A 22080-nucleotide genomic window follows, 5' to 3' on the forward strand; every position below is an offset into this window, starting at 1 on the left:
TCATAGTATAGTAAGGCGTCAAAATTGGACAAAAAAAGTCAAAAAATTTTTTCGACCTCCAAAAGTCATAAAAAACGTCATAGTATAGTAAGGCGTTTTTTTCGGGCAAAAAAAGGCAAAATTTTTTTCGACCTCCAAAAGTCATAAAAAACATCATAGTCTAGTAAGGCGTTTTTTTCGGGCAAAAAAAGTCAAAATTTTTTTCCACCTCAAAATGTCATAAAAAACGTCATAGTACAGTAAGGCGTCAAAATCGGACAAAAAAAGTCAAAATTTTTTTCGACCTCAAAATGTCATAAAAAACGTCATACTATAGTAAGGCGTCAAAATTGGACAAAAAAAGTCAAAAATTTTTTTGACCTCCAAAAGTCATAAAAAAACGTCACAGTATAGTAAGGCGTTTTTTTCGAGCAAAAAAAGTCAAAAATTTTTTTGACCTCCAAAAGTCATCAAAAACGTCATAGTATAGTAAGGCGTTTTTTTCGGGCAAAAAAAGTCAAAAATCTTTTCCAACTCAAAATGTCATAAAAAACGTCATAGTATAGTAAGGCGTTTTTTTCGGACAACAAAAGTCAAAATTTTTTTCCACCTCAAAATGTCATAAAAAACGTCATAGTACAGTAAGGCGTCAAAATCAGAAAAAAAAGTCAAAATTTTTTTCGACCTACAAAAGTCATAAAAAACGTCATAGTATAGTATGGCGTTTTTTTCGGACAAAAAAAGTCAAAATTTTTTTCGACCTCAAAATGTCATAAAAAACGTCATAGTATAGTAAGGCGTTTTTTTCGGACAACAAAAGTCAAAATTTTTTTCGACCTCAAAATGTCATAAAAAACGTCATAGTACAGTAAGGCGTCAAAATCAGAAAAAAAAAGTCAAAATTTTTTTCGACCTACAAAAGTCATCAAAAACGTCATAGTATAGTAAGGCCTTTTTTTCGGGCAAAAAAAGTCAAAAATTTTTTCGACCTCAAAATGTCATAAAAAACGTCATAGTACAGTAAGGCGTCAAAATCAGACAAAAAAAGTCAAAATTTTTTTCGACCTCAAAATGTCATAAAAAACGTCATAGTATAGTAAGTCGTCAAAATCGGACAAAAAATGTCAAAAATTTTTTCGACCTCAAATTGTCATAAAAAGCGTCATAGTATAGTAAGGCGCCAAAATCGGACAAAAAAAGTCAAAAATTTTTTTGACCTCCAAAAGTCATAAAAAACGTCATAGTATAGTATGGCATTTTTTCGGGCAAAAAAAGTCAAAATTTTTTTCGACCTCAAAATGTCATAAAAAACGTCATAGTATAGTAAGGCGTCAAAATTGGACAAAAAAAGTCAGAAATTTTTTCCACCTCAAAATGTCATAAAAAACGTCATAGTATAGTAAGGCGTCAAAATTGGACAAAAAAAGTCAAAATTTTTTTTGACCTCCAAAAGTCATAAAAAAACGTCACAGTATAGTAAGGCGTTTTTTTTCGGGCAAAAAAAGTCAAAAATTTTTTTGACCTCCAAAAGTCATCAAAAACGTCATAGTATAGTAAGGCCTTTTTTTCGGGCAAAAAAAGTCAAAAATTTTTTCGACCTCAAAATGTCATAAAAAACGTCATAGTATAGTATGGCGTCAAAATCGGACAAAAAAAGTCAAAATTTTTTTCCACCTCAAAATGTCATAAAAAACGTCATAGTATAGTAAGGCGTCAAAATTGGACAAAAAAAGTCAAAAATTTTTTTGACCTCCAAAAGTCATAAAAAAACGTCACAGTATAGTAAGGCGTTTTTTTCGAGCAAAAAAAGTCAAAAATTTTTTTGACCTCCAAAAGTCATCAAAAACGTCATAGTATAGTAAGGCCTTTTTTTCGGGCAAAAAAAGTCAAAAATTTTTTTGACCTCAAAATGTCATAAAAAACGTCATAGTATAGTATGGCGTCAAAATCGGACAAAAAAAGTCAAAATTTTTTTCCACCTCAAAATGTCATAAAAAACATCATAGTATAGTAAGGCGTTTTTTTCGGGCAAAAAAAGTCAAAAATTTTTTCCAACTCAAAATGTCATAAAAAACGTCATAGTATAGTAAGGCGTTTTTTTCGGACAACAAAAGTCAAAATTTTTTTCGACCTCAAAATGTCATAAAAAACGTCATAGTACAGTAAGGCGTCAAAATCAGAAAAAAAAAGTCAAAATTTTTTTCGACCTACAAAAGTCATCAAAAACGTCATAGTATAGTAAGGCCTTTTTTTCGGGCAAAAAAAGTCAAAAATTTTTTCGACCTCAAAATGTCATAAAAAACGTCATAGTATAGTAAGGCGTCAAAATCGGACAAAAAAAGTCAAAATTTTTTTCGACCTCAAAATGTCATAAAAAACATCATAGTATAGTAAGGCGTTTTTTTCGGGCAAAAAAAGTCAAAAATTTTTTCCAACTCAAAATGTCATAAAAAACGTCATAGTATAGTAAGGCGTTTTTTTTCGGGCAAAAAAAGTCAAAATTTTTTTCGACCTCAAAATGTCATAAAAAACGTCATAGAATAGTAAGGCGTCAAAATCAGAAAAAAAAAGTCAAAATTTTTTTCGACCTCATAATGTAATAAAAAACGTCATAGTAAAGTAAGGCGTCAAAATTGGACAAAAAAAGTCAAAATTTTTTTCGACCTCAAAATGTCACAAAAAACGTCATAGTATAGTAAAGCGTCAAAATTGGACAAAAAAAGTCAAAAATTTTTTTGACCTCCAAAAGTCATAAAAAACGTCATAGTATAGTAAGGCGTCAAAATTGGACAAAAAAAGGCAAAAAATTTTTTGACCTCCAAAAGTCATAAAAAACGTCATAGTATAGTAAGGCATTTTTTTCGGGCAAAAAAAGTCAAAATTTTTTTCGACCTCAAAATATTATAAAAAACGTTATAGTATAGTATGGCGTTTTTTTCGGGCAAAAAAAGGCCAAAATTTTTTTCCACCTCAAAATGTCATAAAAAACGTCATAGTATAGTAAAGCGTCAAAATTGGACAAAAAAAGTCAAAATTTTTTTCCACCTCAAAATGTCATAAAAAACGTCATAGTATAGTAAAGCGTCAAAATTGGACAAAAAAAGTCAAAAATTTTTTTGACCTCCAAAAGTCATAAAAAACGTCATAGTATAGTAAGGCGTCAAAATTGGACAAAAAAAGTCAAAAATTTTTTTGACCTCCAAAAGTCATAAAAAACGTCATAGTATAGTAAGGCGTTTTTTTTCGGGCAAAAAAAGTCAAAATTTTTTTCGACCTCCAAAAGTCATAAAAAACATCATAGTATAGTAAGGCGTTTTTTTCGGGCAAAAAAAGTCAAACATTTTTTCGACCTCAAAATGTCATAAAAAACGTCATAGTATAGTAAGGCGGTTTTTTTCGGACAAAAAAAGTCAAAATTTTTTTCGACCTCAAAATGTCATAAAAAACGTCATAGTATAGTAAGGCGTCAAAATCAGAAAAAAAAAGTCAAAATTTTTTTTGACCTCATAATGTAATAAAAAACGTCATAGTAAAGTAAGGCGTCAAAATTGGACAAAAAAAGTCAAAATTTTTTTCGACCTCAAAATGTCACAAAAAACGTCATAGTATAGTAAAGCGTCAAAATTGGACAAAAAAAGTCAAAAATTTTTTTGACCTCCAAAAGTCATAAAAAACGTCATAGTATAGTAAGGCGTCAAAATTGGACAAAAAAAGTCAAAAAATTTTTTGACCTCCAAAAGTCATAAAAAACGTCATAGTATAGTAAGGCGTTTTTTTCGGGCAAAAAAAGTCAAAATTTTTTTCGACCTCAAAATATTATAAAAAACGTTATAGTATAGTATGGCGTTTTTTTTCGGGCAAAAAAAGTCAAAATTTTTTTCCACCTCAAAATGTCATAAAAAACGTCATAGTATAGTAAAGCGTCAAAATTGGACAAAAAAAGTCAAAATTTTTTTCCACCTCAAAATGTCATAAAAAACGTCATAGTATAGTAAAGCGTCAAAATTGGACAAAAAAAGTCAAAAAATTTTTTGACCTCCAAAAGTCATAAAAAACGTCATAGTATAGTAAGGCGTCAAAATTGGACAAAAAAAGTCAAAAATTTTTTTGACCTCCAAAAGTCATAAAAAACGTCATAGTATAGTAAGGCGTTTTTTTCGGGCAAAAAAAGTCAAAATTTTTTTCGACCTCCAAAAGTCATAAAAAACATCATAGTATAGTAAGGCGTTTTTTTCGGGCAAAAAAAGTCAAAAAATTTTTCGACCTCAAAATGTCATAAAAAACGTCATAGTACAGTAAGGCGTCAAAATTGGACAAAAAAAGTCAAAAAATTTTTTGACATCCAAAAGTCACAAAAAACGTCATAGTATAGTATGGCGTTTTTTTCGGGCAAAAAAAGTCAAAATTTTTTTCCACCTCAAAATGTCATAAAAAACGTCATAGTATAGTAAGGCGTTTTTTTCGGGCAAAAAAAGTCAAAAATTTTTTCGACCTCAAAATGTCATAAAAAACGTCATAGTACAGTAAGGCGTCAAAATCAGACAAAAAAAGTCAAAATTTTTTTCCACCTCAAAATGTCATAAAAAACGTCATAGTATAGTAAGTCGTCAAAATCGGACAAAAAATGTCAAAAATTTTTTCGACCTCAAATTGTCATAAAAAGCGTCATAGTATAGTAAGGCGCCAAAATCGGACAAAAAAAGTCAAAAAAATTTTCGACCTTTAAATGTCATAAAAAACATCATAGTATAGTAAGGCGTCAAAATTGGACAAAAAAAGTCAGAAATTTTTTCCACCTCAAAATGTCATAAAAAACGTCATAGTATAGTAAGGCGTCAAAATTGGACAAAAAAAGTCAAAATTTTTTTTGACCTCCAAAAGTCATCAAAAACGTCATAGTATAGTAAGGCCTTTTTTTCGGGCAAAAAAAGTCAAAAATTTTTTCGACCTCAAAATGTCATAAAAAACGTCATAGTATAGTATGGCGTCAAAATCGGACAAAAAAAGTCAAAATTTTTTTCCACCTCAAAATGTCATAAAAAACATCATAGTATAGTAAGGCGTTTTTTTCGGGCAAAAAAAGTCAAAAATTTTTTCCAACTCAAAATGTCATAAAAAACGTCATAGTATAGTAAGGCGTTTTTTTCGGACAACAAAAGTCAAAATTTTTTTTCGACCTCAAAATGTCATAAAAAACGTCATAGTACAGTAAGGCGTCAAAATCAGAAAAAAAAAGTCAAAATTTTTTTCGACCTACAAAAGTCATCAAAAACGTCATAGTATAGTAAGGCCTTTTTTTCGGGCAAAAAAAGTCAAAAATTTTTTCGACCTCAAAATGTCATAAAAAACGTCATAGTATAGTAAGGCGTCAAAATCAGAAAAAAAAAGTCAAAATTTTTTTTGACCTCAAAATGTCATAAAAAACGTCATAGTATAGTAAGGCGTTTTTTTCGGGCAAAAAAAGTCAAAAAATTTTTTCCACCTCAAAATGTCATAAAAAACGTCATAGTATAGTAAGGCGTTTTTTTCGGGCAAAAAAAGTCAAAATTTTTTTCGACCTCCAAAAGTCATAAAAAACATCATAGTATAGTAAGGCGTTTTTTTCGGGCAAAAAAAGTCAAAAATTTTTTCGACCTCAAAATGTCATAAAAAACGTCATAGTATAGTAAGGCGATTTTTTCGGGCAAAAAAAGTCAAAATTTTTATCGACCTCCAAAAGTCATAAAAAACGTCATAGTATAGTAAGGCGTTTTTTTCGGGCAAAAAAAGTCAAAATTTTTTTCCACCTCGAAATGTCATAAAAAACGTCATAGTACAGTAAGGCGTCAAAATCGGACAAAAAAAGTCAAAATATTTTTCGACCTCAAAATGTCATAAAAAACGTCATAGTATAGTAAGGCGTCAAAATCGGACAAAAAAAGTCAAAATTTTTTTTGACCTCCAAAAGTCATAAAAAACGTCATAGTATAGTAAGGCGTTTTTTTTCGGGCAAAAAAAGTCAAAATTTTTTTCCACCTCCAAAAGTCTTAAAAAACGTGATAGTATAGTAAGGCGTTTTTTTTCGGGCAAAAAAAGTCAAAAATTTTTTCGACCTCAAAATGTCATAAAAAACGTCATAGTATAGTAAGGCGTTTTTTTTCGGGCAAAAAAAGTCAAAAATTTTTTCGACCTTTAAATGTCATAAAAAACATCATAGTATAGTAAGGCGTCAAAATCGGACAAAAAAAGTCAAACATTTTTTCGACCTCAAAATGTCATAAAAAACGTCATAGTATAGTAAGGCTTTTTTTTTCGGGCAAAAAAAGTCAAAAATTTTTTCCACCTCAAAATGTCATAAAAAACGTCATAGTATAGTAAGGCGTCAAAATCGGACAAAAAAAGTCAAAATTTTTTTCGACCTCCAAAAGTCATAAAAAACGTCATAGTATAGTAAGGCGTTTTTTTCGGGCAAAAAAGGCAAAACTTTTCCACCTCAAAATGTCATAAAAAACGTCATAGTATAGTAAGGCATTTTTTTCGGATAAAAAAAGTCAAAATTTTTTTCGACCTCAAAATGTCATAAAAAACGTCATAGTACAGTAAGGCGTCAAAATCAGAAAAAAAAAGTCAAAATTTTTTTCCACCTCAAAATGTCATAAAAAACGTCATAGTATAGTAAAGCGTCAAAATTGGACAAAAAAAGTCAAAATTTTTTTCCACCTCAAAAATGTCATAAAAAACGTCATAGTATAGTAAAGCGTCAAAATTGGACAAAAAAAGTCAAAAAAATTTTTGACCTCCAAAAGTCATAAAAAACGTCATAGTATAGTAAGGCGTCAAAATTGGACAAAAAAAGTCAAAAATTTTTTTGACCTCCAAAAGTCATAAAAAACGTCATAGTATAGTAAGGCGTTTTTTTCGGCCAAAAAAAGTCAAAATTTTTTTCGACCTCCAAAAGTCATAAAAAACATCATAGTATAGTAAGGCGTTTTTTTCGGGCAAAAAAAGTCAAAAATTTTTTCGACCTCAAAATATTATAAAAAACGTCATAGTACAGTAAGGCGTCAAAATTGGACAAAAAAAGTCAAAAAATTTTTTGACATCCAAAAGTCACAAAAAACGTCATAGTATAGTAAGGCGTTTTTTTCGGGCAAAAAAAGTCAAAATTTTTTTCGACCTCAAAATATTATAAAAAACGTTATAGTATAGTATGGCGTTTTTTTCGGGCAAAAAAAGTCAAAATTTTTTTTCCACCTCAAAATGTCATAAAAAACGTCATAGTATAGTAAAGCGTCAAAATTGGACAAAAAAAGTCAAAATTTTTTTCCACCTCAAAATGTCATAAAAAACGTCATAGTATAGTAAAGCGTCAAAATTGGACAAAAAAAGTCAAAATTTTTTTCGACCTCAAAATGTCATAAAAAACGTCATAGTATAGTAAGGCTTTTTTTTCTGGCAAAAAAAGTCAAAAATTTTTTTGACCTCAAATTGTCATAAAAAACGTCATAGTATAGTAAGGCATTTTTTTCGGGCAAAAAAAGTCAAAAATTTTTTCGACCTCAAAATGTCATAAAAAACGTAATAGTATAGTAAGGCGTCAAAATTGGACAAAAAAAGTCAAAATTTTTTTTGACCTCCAAAAGTCATAAAAAAAGTCATAGTATAGTAAGGCTTTTTTTTCGGGCAAAAAAAGTCAAAAATTTTTTTGACCTCCAAAAGTCATAAAAAACGTCATAGTTTAGTAAGGCGTTTTTTTCGGGCAAAAAAAGTCAAAATTTTTTTCGACCTCCAAAAGTCATAAAAAAACATCATAGTATAGTAAGGCGTTTTTTTTCGGGCAAAAAAAGTCAAACATTTTTTCGACCTCAAGATGTCATAAAAAACGTCATAGTATAGTAAGGCGTTTTTTTTCGGCCAAAAAAAGTCAAAATTTTTTTCCACCTCAAAATGTCATAAAAAACGTCATAGTAAAGTAAGGCGTCAAAATCGGACAAAAAAAGTCACAATTTTTTTCGACCTCAAAATGTCATAAAAAACGTCATAGTACAGTAAGGCGTCAAAATTGGACAAAAAAAGTCAAAAAATTTTTTGACATCCAAAAGTCACAAAAAACGTCATAGTATAGTATGGCGTTTTTTTCGGGCAAAAAAAGTCAAAATTTTTTTCAACCTCAAAATGTCATAAAAAACGTCATAGTATAGTAAGGCGTTTTTTTTCGGACAAAAAAAGTCAAAATTTTTTTCGACCTCAAAATGACATAAAAAACGTCATAGTATAGTAAAGCGTCAAAATTGGACAAAAAAAGTCAAAATTTTTTTTGACCTCCAAAAGTCATAAAAAACGTCATAGTATAGTAAGGCGTCAAAATCGGACAAAAAAAGTCAAAAAATTTTTTGACCTCCAAAAGTCATAAAAAACGTCATAGTATAGTAAGGCGTTTTTTTCGGGCAAAAAAAGTCAAAAATTTTTTCGACCTCAAAATGTCATAAAAAACGTCATAGTACAGTAAGGCGTCAAAATTGGACAAAAAAAGTCAAAAATTTTTTTGACATCCAAAAGTCATAAAAAACGTCATTGTATAGTAAGGCGTTTTTTTTCGGGCAAAAAAAGTCAAAATTTTTTTCGACCTCCAAAAGTCATAAAAAACGTCATAGTATAGTAAGGCATTTTTTTCGGGCAAAAAAAGTCAAAAATTTTTTCGACCTCAAAATGTCTTAAAAAACGTCATAGTATAGTAAGGCGTCAAAATTGGACAAAAAAAGTCAAAATTTTTTTCGACCTCAAAATGTCATAAAAAACGTCATAGTATAGTAAGGCGTTTTTTTCGGGCAAAAAAAGTCAAAATTTTTTTGACCTCAAATTGTCATAAAAAACGTCATAGTATAGTAAGGCATTTTTTTCGGGCAAAAAAAGTCAAAAATTTTTTCGACCTCAAAATGTCATAAAAAACGTAATAGTATAGTAAGGCGTCAAAATTGGACAAAAAAAGTCAAAATTTTTTTGACCTCCAAAAGTCATAAAAAAAGTCATAGTATAGTAAGGCTTTTTTTTCGGGCAAAAAAAGTCAAAAATTTTTTTGACCTCCAAAAGTCATAAAAAACGTCATAGTTTAGTAAGGCGTTTTTTTCGGGCAAAAAAAGTCAAAATTTTTTTCGACCTCCAAAAGTCATAAAAAAACATCATAGTATAGTAAGGCGTTTTTTTTCGGGCAAAAAAAGTCAAACATTTTTTCGACCTCAAGATGTCATAAAAAACGTCATAGTATAGTAAGGCGTTTTTTTCGGGCAAAAAAAGTCAAAATTTTTTTCCACCTCAAAATGCCATAAAAAACGTCATAGTAAAGTAAGGCGTCAAAATCTGACAAAAAAAGTCACAATTTTTTTCGACCTCAAAATGTCATAAAAAACGTCATAGTATAGTAAGGCGTCAAAATTGGACAAAAAAAGTCAAAATTTTTTTTGACCTCAAAATGTCATAAAAAACGTCATAGTATAGTAAGGCGTTTTTTTCGGGCAAAAAAAGTCAAAAAATTTTTTCCACCTCAAAATGTCATAAAAAACGTCATAGTATAGTAAGGCGTTTTTTTCGGGCAAAAAAAGTCAAAATTTTTTTCGACCTCCAAAAGTCATAAAAAACATCATAGTATAGTAAGGCGTTTTTTTCGGGCAAAAAAAGTCAAAAATTTTTTCGACCTCAAAATGTCATAAAAATGGTCATAGTATAGTAAGGCGATTTTTTCGGGCAAAAAAAGTCAAAATTTTTATCGACCTCCAAAAGTCATAAAAAACGTCATAGTATAGTAAGGCGTTTTTTTCGGGCAAAAAAAGTCAAAATTTTTTTCCACCTCGAAATGTCATAAAAAACGTCATAGTACAGTAAGGCGTCAAAATCGGACAAAAAAAGTCAAAATATTTTTCGACCTCAAAATGTCATAAAAAACGTCATAGTATAGTAAGGCGTCAAAATCGGACAAAAAAAGTAAAAATTTTTTTTGACCTCCAAAAGTCATAAAAAACGTCATAGTATAGTAAGGCGTTTTTTTCGGGCAAAAAAAGTCAAAATTTTTTTCGACCTCCAAAAGTCTTAAAAAACGTGATAGTATAGTAAGGCGTTTTTTTCGGGCAAAAAAAGTCAAAAATTTTTTCGACCTCAAAATGTCATAAAAAACGTCATAGTATAGTAAGGCGTTTTTTTCGGGCAAAAAAAGTCAAAATTTTTTTCGACCTCAAAATGTCATAAAAAACGTCAGTATAGTAAGGCGCCCAAAATCGGACAAAAAAAGTCAAAAATTTTTTCGACCTTTAAATGTCATAAAAAACATCATAGTATAGTAAGGCGTCAAAATCGGACAAAAAAAGTCAAACATTTTTTCGACCTCAAAATGTCATAAAAAACGTCATAGTATAGTAAGGCTTTTTTTTCGGGCAAAAAAAGTCAAAAATTTTTTCCACCTCAAAATGTCATAAAAAACGTCATAGTATAGTAAGGCGTCAAAATCGGACAAAAAAAGTCAAAATTTTTTTCGACCTCCAAAAGTCATAAAAAACGTCATAGTATAGTATGGCGTTTTTTTCGGACAAAAAAAGTCAAAAAATTTTTCCAACTCAAAATGTCATAAAAAACGTCATAGTATAGTAAGGCGTCAAAATCGGACAAAAAAAGTCAAAATTTTTTTCGACCTCAAAATGTCATAAAAAACGTCATAGCATAGTAAGGCGTCAAAATCGGACAAAAAATGTCAAAATTTTTTTCGACCTCAAATTGTCATAAAAAGCGTCATAGTATAGTAAGGCGCCAAAATCGGACAAAAAAAGTCAAAATTTTTTTCGACCTTTAAATGTCATAAAAAACATCATAGTATAGTAAGGCGTCAAAATTGGACAAAAAAAGTCAGAAATTTTTTCCACCTCAAAATGTCATAAAAAACGTTATAGTATAGTAAGGCTTTTTTTTCGGGCAAAAAAAGTCAAAAATCTTTTCGACCTCAAAATGTCATAAAAAACGTCATAGTATAGTAAGTCGTCAAAATCGGACAAAAAAAGTCAAAATTTTTTTTGACCTCCAAAAGTCATAAAAAACGTCATAGTATAGTATGGCATTTTTTCGGGCAAAAAAAGTCAAAATTTTTTTCCACCTCAAAATGTCATAAAAAACGTCATAGTATAGTAAGGCGTCAAAATCGGATAAAAAAAGTCAAAAAATTTTTCCACCTCAAAATGTCATAAAAAACGTCATGGTATAGTAAGGCGTCAAAATCGGACAAAAAAAGTCAAAAATTTTTTCCACCTCAAAATGTCATAAAAAACGTTATAGTATAGTAAGGCTTTTTTTTCAGGCAAATAAAGTCAAAAATTTTTTCGACCTCCAAAAGTTATAAAAAACGTCATAGCATAGTATGGCGTTTTTTTCGGACAAAAAAAGTCAAAAATTTTTTCCAACTCAAAATGTCATAAAAAACGTCATAGTATAGTAAGGCGTCAAAATCAAAAAAAAAAAGTCAAAATTTTTTTCGACCTCAAAATGTCATAAAAAACGTCATAGTATAGTATGGCGTCAAAATCGGACAAAAAAAGTCAAAAAATTTTTTGACCTTCAAAAGTCATAAAAACGTCATAGTATAGTATGGCGTTTTTTTTTTTCAGACAAAAAAAGTGAAAAATTTTTTCGACCTCAAAATGTCATAAAATACATCATAGTATAGTATGGCGTTTTTTTCGGGCAAAAAATGTCAAAAATTTTTTCGACTTCAAAACGCCATAAAAAACGTCATAGTATAGTAAGGCGTCAAAATCGGACAAAAAAAGTCAACATTTTTTTCGACCTTAAAATGTCATAAAAAACGTCACAGTATAGTAAGGCATCAAAATCGGACAAAAAAAGTCAAAAATTTTTCTGACCTTCAAAAGTCATAAAAAACGTCATAGTATAGTATGGCGTCAAAATTGGACAAAAAAAGTCAAACATTTTTTTGACCTTCAAAAGTCATAAAAAACGTCATAGTATAGTATGGCGTCAAAATCGGCCAAAAAAAGTCAAAAATTTTTTGAGAGCAGCTCTTCACTCATAACCGGTATTTTCCTTGATAACCGTTAGAAAGGTAATTTAGCTGTTAGGAGATATCATTGCTCACATTCAGTTCCCTCTAAATATGAAAATATGTAATTTCTGACCACTTCCTGACACTGAGCCTGACACTTGACCTTGAAAACAGCAATTAAGTGGATATTTACGTGTCACTGAATTAAAACAAGTTGCACTACACAAACAGGTTTTTACATGGACATTTGTTGTAACTAAATATTAACATCCAGTAACTGCCAGATGTAACTAACCATTAGATTGCTAAACATTAACATGCTAACGGAGTGAGGAGTAAATGATAGATGCTTCTGTAAAACACTTATGATTTGATTTTTTACCCGTCATTTGTTCATTTAACAGAATTCATCCGATGGACCCGAAGTCCACTAAAATTGGACAGCTGATAAAAAATAAATATGTTTGAAAAAAAATTGCAACATGATTCTTTCAACCACAATATTACAATTATCATAAAAAAAATCAAAATGGCAAAACCTCTTTTCCTCTAGGTCTCAGGAGGTTAAACTTCACTCTACTTGGTTGGAGGCATCCTTTATTGCAATGTAATGCAAGGCCTGGGGGCGTGGCTGGAAAACCCAAAAGAACCCCCCCGTCTTGGTGCTGCCTTTTATACACTCCCCCATCAGGCCACAGGGCCTGTAAAAGATGGAGGCATCCTTTATTGCCGGAGTCCATAAAAACCAGGAGGCGCACCTACTTCTTCAACCGAAGCACAAGAAATACTGGATATGTGTCAATGCACAATGGACCTACACCATTTTAATCACATGCCCTGAAAGTCAGTGACATCCTTGGCTCCTGAGTGTCTCCACTGAGTGCACCCAGGTGATGTGGCAAGTGTTTTAAAAAATTGTGGTGTATGTGTGACAGAGCAGTATACAGAGTAGTATACACATTGTCCTGGCCTTTGTTAACAGTTAACTTGAGAGGAATGTTATGAACTTAAGGGGGAAAAAAATATGTTTTTGGCTCATGAGCCTATGTAAGGAGCCATTTGCCAGTTGCTGATTTTCAACATTTGCCTTTAAATACAACACTGCATGAACAAGTAATACATACAAATACAAGTAATACATACAGATGCAGTAAATGCATACAGTAATACACCAAACCCTACTTTACCTAGTGTATTACAAATAAAATGGGATTTAAAATGACTTCCTGTGCAGAACAAGATGAATTTATTTCTCACAGATCAAACAGAAACATTATGTGAATTCCTCTATAGCTGCGTCTGATCTATGTGCTGCATTGATGAAGAGACAATAAACTCTCCTCTATTAATAGCTATGCTGAAATAACCTCATTACCTCTGCAGACGTACGGAGCAGAGGGAGGAGGAGCAGCTCTGCATCAGCCGACGGCTGTCGTAGTGCCAACGCAGGCACACGATAGGCCCGAATCTCCTAATACGACTTCCCTTTTCTGTGCTGCATTGAAGTGCATCTCGGAAATTCAAGAAAAAGTTTGTTCAACGATAGGAACACAGAAAAGCGTTTACTTGACAAACAGAACTTTACTCCAGCCAGGATAACTTTGATCACTGGGTCAAGACAGTAAACAGCAAATTGACAATCAGGTTACAGGTTCTAGATCTACAACGTTTAAAACAAAAACTACGTTTTTTTAAAAATATATATTATTTTTAACAAGTTACATCAAAGAAAACATGACAATACAATTCATAGAAATTACTCAAATTAATAGCTTTGAAAAACTTTCAGTCGATTTTTCCGTCAGAAAAAACAAACATACAAAAAAAAAAAACAAAAACAACAAAAACACCACGGTGGCATTAACTTGCTGGGAGGCTCCTGAGCACAAATGAGACACATTAATCCTATTTGCAGGACACAGCAGGTTTATTTAAGAATGTGCAACATGTAAGCATAAAAACAGATACGGTACAGGTCAAAGGTCCTCAAGATCAGGTGATTAGCAGACCTTTATCATGTCAGCTGATAAGATTGTTTTGGGGGTTTGAACCTTTGGTCAGGCAACAAACGATTAAAAGACTCTCCACACTTCTTTCATATTAGTTCAGGGCTGATTGCTGATCACGTCAATAACTTTCTCACTGTTTTGTTCCTTGTAGGTTATTGTGTTCTACTCACTCTCTCACATTAAGTATTCCTCAATAAAGCCTACAGTGATGCTGCATTTATTTCATACACCTCCAGACTGTTCAGTTCACAATCCCATGTACCTGTAGCCTTGATAATGTGGACCATACCATACAAACTTAAAACTCATCTTTTTTCAAATTTATTTTTAAACAATATTTTTAATAGGTTACCCTCATTGTTATTTGTTTTCAAGTTATCAGAATTTTTATTTCTGTTAAAATGTCTCCTTTATTTATTTGTCATCCCATTTAAAAACTATTTCTTATCAATCCTCCTTCCTTTTGCATGATCAGTTAAAAGTTTTCACATTTATATCAAAACCTTTACATGGTTGTTCACAAATCTATGATGGGTAGCAGGTATGTCCTCAGATGTACTCCTAAAACTGTTTTACAAAACTATTTTATTCTTAAACGAATTAGAAAAGTTTTTTTTTTTTATTTAAAAAAACGTATTGCAAACATAAGCACACGTTTTCACCCGTGAACCACAGCAGGATGCCAGCTGCTTCCACTACGTTGCTCATTTTTCCCGACTACACATGAAGGCGTCATTAATCACAGCGGTAAAGGAGCGCCTGAGTCAGAGCCTCGCCGGTAGTGTCTCATCTGAGTACAGGACGGTATCATGAGCGGAAGAAATCCCGCTGTGTTATGATGGTTTGTGAGCATTTGAAAGGGTGAGAGGCTCTTCACGTGTGTGGTGGTGTTAGATTAGATTTAGCTTTTAGTTAAGTGTTTTTGACCTAGACTATATTTTATTTTTTGTTTTTGCTTTTTATAAAAAAAAAAAAATCCCCTGGTAGTTTTAGCTTCTCGGACAGTCCCCGGAGTTGGTGGTTGCACACAATGACACTGGTGTGTTTTAATTCTGTGCTGGAATAGCGAGACATGTGCGGCAGAAAGGCTGCGTCTCGTCTCGCCTAAAACCAGCCGGCGGCCGCTCAGCAGCCGGGACAGTCGGGACCGGACATTTTTTGCAAAGACAGACACAAGAGGAAGACGAAGACGCAACATGTTTGAAGCCTCGGGGATCCCTCTCATCCTGTTGGACATTGCCTGTCTCATCCTCGGTATGTAATCCTCTGACTAATCCGTCTTGTTTACTTATTAAGCGAGCTACAGACTTTGTTTTGTTGTCAAATAGAAATTTAAGGACTTATGCACGACTGCTCTGGGAGCGACATATTATGTAACCTGGTTGGTTAAGCAAAGGCATTCAAATGATTTGCATAAACGCCATGTAAACACACATGCGAAGGCTTGAGGTTGAGGGAACCGGGCAGGAAGATGGAAAAAATAAAGGCAACAAAGTCCCACCCTGTGTGTTTTTTCACCAAGCAAAGCTGTATTTTTAGCTCACTGTTTGGAATGTAATCATAGCAGCAGAGACGTGCAGCAGCATGACTACAAAATATATCTGACAGTACTGCAGTGATACTGAAATAAAGGAAATTTAAAAAGAGTTTTGAATCATAGCTGTAAAAAAAAAAAAAAAAAAAAAAATCAGAATTTTGCAGAACTGCCTGGGACAGTCCCAGAGTTCAGTTTGGTAAAGATAGGCAGGTTGAGACGGTCACACTCCACACACACTTTTCCTGTGATTAATCTGCACTCACTGTCTAGCAGCTGACCGCACTGGTGACTGTACACCAGTCATCTCATTTTGTTTTAGGAGTGGTAGCAGCCATTTCTAGTCTCAATTCACAATCTCACGTCTTCTGAGTCAAAATCTAAGCCGAGTTTGTTTGAAGTCCCTTTTCTATGCTCTGTAAACTGCTGACATATTGGCATGGACACCTCTGTAAAATCAGTGGTGGATGATTTATCACCACAGTGTAAAAAAAAAAACCTTGCAAGTAAAAGTCTGGTTTTCAAAACATCAAGTAAAAGTACAGAGATGTTAGAGGCAAAATTATGTAAAAGTCCTTTATGCAGAAACGTCATCTATGTTTAACTCATCACTAATTCTTTTTTCTTTACTTATTAATTCACTGATACTTGCATTTTGAACTGTTACACAGCCATTGTAGTTGATTTATTTTTTATCTTTTTATCTTGATGTCAGACACTGAATGGGGGTACAGATATTAGCAGTCTATTTTCTGTTTTACCTGTTGTAATATTATTTATGTGACAAATACAAATAACCTTCTGATAAGTTTTAAAATTTCATCTCATTTAGTGGGGTCACAGGGACAAAATATACAATTTACAACACATATCTTTATTTCACCTGTTTTACGGTTCTTCTTGGTTTCATTAGCTTATGTCTTCATACTTACACTAAATTTGTTCAACTGAACATTGAGTAAACAAGTGGTTTCACTACCACTTTCACTCTGTAACAGACCTTTACACAATCAAGAACCTAAACTATAGATGCCCATAACACGTGAGCAGAAGAAATAACGAATAATCACTTCAATAAAAGTAAACGTTAAATAATTATATTCTACTGTTATCTCCTTCTGCTTATGCCCCTGTCTTTCTGCGTGTTTATCTTGGACTCCATTTTAGGTGGAAGACAGACTCATCCCAGTTGAAGTAAATTGTATTTAGAAAGATTAACTGCATGATCAGATGGTGTCGTTCCCATTCAGTTGTAGTTTATTAAGAATTTCAAAAGACAGCAGTCAGAGTAATTTGCCCTCCAGTAGGTTTGACCTAACAGGCCTTAACAAAGGTCTGTGACTGTGTGATAACTCGCTCAGCCCAAAAACATCCTTGTCAGTAATTGTACCTGGAGGAATGCCCGGCAGTGCATTACTCACTTCCGCTTTGCCAATAGTCATGATTCTCATCTCGCTTCAGTTTTGTACTATTCAGAAAAGCTGCAGATAAAACCGACTGAGAGGGGATGCAAATAAAGAACGTGTAACCAAAACAAGTCAGAGCATGTCTTATGTGTTTAGATGGTGATTCCTGCGCTGATCAACATTTCAATTCAGCACATTGTACCTTCATTTTTCCACTAACTAAAGTTAAACATACAGAATGACTTTAAACCAGCAAGATTATATTGCTACAGCATGTGCCCTCAAGCTCTCATGCTCTCATGCTTGTTTTTTTTTGTGCAATATTGTTCTGCTGTAACTAGATGCCTCAAGCATTTAATTCAGTTATTGTGTAATTTATGACCTTAAATAAAGGAAATTTTCTTGGCAGCCAAATGAAACCCACAAGATCCACATCTGAAAAAACTCACCAGTTTCTTTCTTAACTGGGGAAGAGTGTGTGTGTGATCCTGACATGTTGCATTTCCTGATCTGACAAAATTATAACATCGTCAGAGCAGTGGCTCATCATTCTGAGTCACGGTAGTATTTGCAGTTGCTTGTGTAACATGCTGTACATTTTGATGATATGAGATGGAAGACAAGAGGAAATCTGTCAGTAAGGTAATATTTTATAATCATTATCTGCTTCTTTTTTTCATTTTAACAGTTGGACTTCCATTTTTTATCCTCACCCCTCAACACAACCCTTTCAAACGGGGGTTCTTCTGTAACGATGAGTCCATCAGATACCCTCTCAAAGAGGACACCATATCCTACCAGCTCCTGGGAGGAGTCATGATCCCCTTCACACTGATCATGGTAAGTCAACTGTCCTCTTCTTCTTCCAAAATACCTTTAAATGTCACAGCAAAAAGACGTTCAACTCTTTTGTTTGTCATCCTTAATTTGGCCAAGGTGTGTGACTGTTTGCTTGAGAAAAGGTTACTTATTCTTTGAAAATCTCTTGTGTTGCAGATCGTCTGCGGCGAGTGCCTTTCAGTTTACTTGTCTCGCATCAAGAACCAGTCTTTAGGGACCAAGTATGTGGCGTGTGTCTACAAAGCCGTGGGGTGCTACGCATTTGGAGCTGCTGCTAGCCAGTCTCTGACAGACATAGCCAAGTACTCCATTGGCCGTCTGCGGCCAAACTTTCTGGCTGTATGCAAACCAGTCTGGGATCGCATCAACTGCAAGGCTGGTGTATACATTGAGAACTTCACCTGCACTGGAGACAAGTTTCTGGTAGATGAGGCCAGGTAATGGTCCTGAACATGACTTAAAAGAAATCCACAAGAGCCAGTTCTAAAAAGATCACAAAATATTTTGTTTCCGTTGAGTAAATCATAAAATTATAAGCATTGTGTAATAGTTGCAGTGGTTCATCAGTCTGAGTCTGACTGGGAGAAGCCAAACACACTACACTTTCAGCAATGCAATTCAGTGACACAAGATAAACTTTACTTAGCTTTACTTGGAAATTTGGTGTCACAACACCAGAATTTCATTTAGTATCTCTTGTTTACCCTTTGTAGACTGTCCTTCTACTCTGGCCACTCTTCCTTCTCTATGTACTGCATGCTGTTCCTTGTGGTAAGTATATATTTTCTTCTTCAAAAACTATTTATAGCCTAAATTAGTTTTTTATGTGAGAAATAGAAATGCTCAAACAGTGTTAATTCTAATATGTAGCTCTGCTTTACTGTCTTTACTGTCTATACCTGCTTTCATAATTTAATGACTACAAAAAAAACATTAGCTCCCAATACCTATACTAAAAATATAGACTCAGACAATGTAAACTGTATGCCTTGGTGTGACCCCACAGGTTTTTGTTTCTAATATTTGATAATTTTCTCCCTCTGACTACTGTAGTTATACATTCAAGCCAGACTGAAGTCAGAATGGGCGAGGCTTCTGCGTCCCACCATCCAATTCTTCCTGATTGCAACTGCCGTGTACGTGGGTCTATCCCGGGTGTCTGACTATAAACATCACTGGAGTGATGTGCTTGCTGGCCTTCTGCAAGGGGGTCTAGTGGCTGTTCTCACAGTAAGTTTCATTGAAAGATCTAATCATGGCAAAAGCAAGACCATGCATTACTTATTCAATATATCACATTGTCCAATTAAAAAAGTTGTTAATTTATTTAGAAAGCACATTTTGAAAGAACACATTGACCGTGTTTATTTGGCTGCTTTTTGCAGGTGTTCTGTGTGTCCAACTTCTTCGAGCAGCCAGTGGACGCGGTGGTGTCACAGGAGGAAGAAGCCTCGCCAACCAGTTTACAGGAAAACTCTTCCACTTTGAACCACTATGGCAGCACTGACTGAATCTGAGGCCTCAAAGACAATTCTGTATGGGGCCGCTATCCCTTAAAATGGGCAGAGAGGACCTAAAACACATCAATGAACCGCACGTCTTTCATATTAACTGCTGGCTGTTTCTGTGCATTTATTCAACACAGTTTGTCCCATGGAGCCAAAGCTGCAGCCTGCAGGCTTTATCTGCTACCTTTGGTGTGGTCAGTAAACTTTGATTAAAAGAAGAGAGAAGTGTGCTACATAAAACAGTACTTGCACTTTACTGAGATACAAAGAAGCAGAAGTTTCTGTCAAATTGTTTGGCTAAATCCAGCACAATACAGTTTATTATGGACTGATGAAACTGAGTACACTACAGCATGTTGGGTTTACGTTAGGAAAAAAAAAAGCTTTTTACTGTGTAAGCTTGTTGGAAATGTGGTTTCTAGTGTATATTGGTCTGATTTTGCCATCTTAAATGAATGAAATTCCTTTTTCTCAGAATATAATGAACGTCTGTGTGCGCGCTGCAAGCAGGCTTGTAGAGAGCCTGGCACCTGTGAATAAGAAAACCTGGACTGTCCTTAAACTTAAAATGGAGCCTGAACTCAGAAATGATATACATTATGTTAATTTTATGCCTTAGTCAGATTGCTGCTACCTGCTGTTATGTCCCTTACCTGATGTTATTTTATTGAAATGTATGGAAAATACAGTGAATTAATTTTTGTTATGTTTTCACCATTTGTATGAAGCTCTGTATGTTTTTTTTGTCCACGCAGAAGCTTTAATCAGTATTGTTTAGAGCAGTACTGGGAAATAAAATGAGACAAATAAAGAGAGCTCCATTTTGCTACTTTGATACGAAGGAGAGAAATGATTCCTGTGTGTTTTGTTTTGCAGGGAATACAAGGCATATATGATGCAAGTGAGTAGTAAAAGGTGGAAGGTGCTGATTTTACACAAAGTATCGACTCATTTGCTGCAATGGCTGATTTGTCTTTTTCCAGCAGATACAAAAACTGCAGAGTCAGGTCTATAACAATCAAGGAAGAGAAACCAAGTGTGACATACTGTCTGAGAAATGCAGAGCTGAGAGACAGGTTTACCCCAAACAAATCACTAGTTTGGTGGATCATTCTTTGTCCGCACGCACATGCCATAGAAACCACAAACATGCAAATATAAGGACACCTCTTCTAACGTCAGTGGAAAGACATGTCTGTTTGTTTCCTCAGCGGTATCACAGATAAGGAAGTTAAGCACCAGTCAGCACATTAACAGACTACAACTGCACACCCTCGCTGCTGCTTGCAGGAGTAGAGGTCAGCTGGTCTTCACCCAAGGAAAGTTCTGTCAGCAGAGAGGCGCTGATCCTTGACTGTGAATGTCCCAGTTAAGAATCTGCTTTAGAGTTTAAATCCTATTACAGCTGCTGAGAGAACAGCAACAGCAAATAAATGCCAGTCAACAATTTAAACTTTATCTTATCAACTATCTGTAGTTGTTTGGTATGTCATCTTTAGCATGAATGAAATGAAAATTATAGAGTCCTGATAACAGCTTGATACTCAGCTATTTGCTGCATTTACAACCTACGTGTTCCATGCGAAACTACTTAAGTATGTGTCATCAGGGAAACTGTGACTCCTCTGGCCTCATTATGTGTAGCCTATAACATTGTAGGCCACTCTTCTACTACCTGTTGAATTCAGGACATGGCCCTTAACCAGAGGTAATGTGAAACTGTAGGTAACAGTACTGGGCAAAAAAAAACCTGCGGTTCAGTGTAACTAAACCCAAATTTAGTAAACGCAATTTATGCAGTTATGCAATTTATATATGTGAGCTTTCTTTTACTCTGTTGTTGCGTGTGAAACGCCAGTTTCAGTTCCCATCAAAGATTCAGTCATTGTCACTTGTCAACCTAGACATTCACAAAAAATGTCACACATACCTCATCATGCAGTTTTTTAGGAATGTGTTGATGTGACAAATTTGAGAGGCTTCTCTGGAGAAACTTCCCATTGTCTCTCTGCTGACTAAACTTGATTTAGAAGCACAAGAAGTTCTTTGTCCACATGTAAGATATAAAATTATTAAATGGGAGAATATGAATTTATAGGCATTTTGTAGATTCTTTTCCACAGTACCACTTTGTGATAAGGCACCATTTACAAAGGTGTAATTAATGTCTAAGTTAATGGTTTATAAATCATTTATCAGTTCTTAACAGATCAAATAAGTCATTTATTATGAATAACTCTGGAATACCAAATTGTGGAAAATCTGTAAAAGCTTATTAAGTCACCTAAAATAAGTCTGTAATTATAAGTGATTATAGGCTGTTATAAATAGATTTTGGCTTAATTGTCCTGCAGCTCTTTTCCAGAGGGTGAGTGGTCAAATGGTCCATTGAAGGGGTCTCCCAATTGAATAAAAAAGCTAAAAAGACAAAATTGTCATTGCTGGAGGAGGATTTTCCACAACCTGGCAACCTAAACTTTGTTCCATTAATAAATCATCAGCTGCCGCCTAAATAAATGGTGACTTATCAGAAAGTGGCAACTTCAGGTATGCATGCAATGAATAAAGAGAAGTGGGGCAGTCGGTTTAAAATGTTGAAATTTTGTGAAGAGATTGCAAGAGAAAAAAAAAAGACAATCCCAGATCCAGACTATTCATTTGGGTTTTTTTTTTTCATTTTTTTCTGCTACATATCACAAACAAAGGAATATAGAAAAGGAATTGGAAATCTTGTGGAATTATCATGAATATTTCATAGACGCTGCATCATGATTCCAAGTCTGTTTGG

At 33.6% G+C, this 22080-nt stretch overlaps 1 protein-coding gene across 1 annotated transcript; it reads left to right on the plus strand.

The window, feature by feature from the left end:
- Positions 1-14798: 14798 nt before the first annotated feature.
- LOC121185149 (phospholipid phosphatase 1-like) lies at positions 14799-20136 on the plus strand. Its single transcript, XM_041043161.1, has 6 exons — positions 14799-15258; positions 17633-17784; positions 17941-18221; positions 18498-18555; positions 18838-19014; positions 19170-20136. Exons 1-6 carry the CDS (start codon positions 15201-15203, stop codon positions 19293-19295), a joined length of 852 nt encoding a protein of 283 aa, XP_040899095.1. The 5' UTR covers positions 14799-15200; the 3' UTR covers positions 19296-20136.
- The last annotated feature ends 1944 nt before the right edge of the window (positions 20137-22080 follow it).

Source organism: Toxotes jaculatrix, chromosome 7 (genome assembly GCF_017976425.1).
Source record: "Toxotes jaculatrix isolate fToxJac2 chromosome 7, fToxJac2.pri, whole genome shotgun sequence".
Classification (NCBI taxonomy): Eukaryota; Metazoa; Chordata; class Actinopteri; family Toxotidae; genus Toxotes; species Toxotes jaculatrix.

Excerpts from the sequence above, each read along its gene's own strand:
- LOC121185149 (XM_041043161.1), top strand. The coding sequence starts at position 15,201 with ATGTTTGAAGCCTCGGGGATCCCTCTCATCCTGTTGGACATTGCCTGT. Across the intron at positions 18,222-18,497 it reads TTTCTGGTAGATGAGGCCAG|ACTGTCCTTCTACTCTGGCC; the intron begins GTAATGGTCCTG and ends TACCCTTTGTAG. Across the intron at positions 19,015-19,169 it reads GTCTAGTGGCTGTTCTCACA|GTGTTCTGTGTGTCCAACTT; the intron begins GTAAGTTTCATT and ends TGCTTTTTGCAG.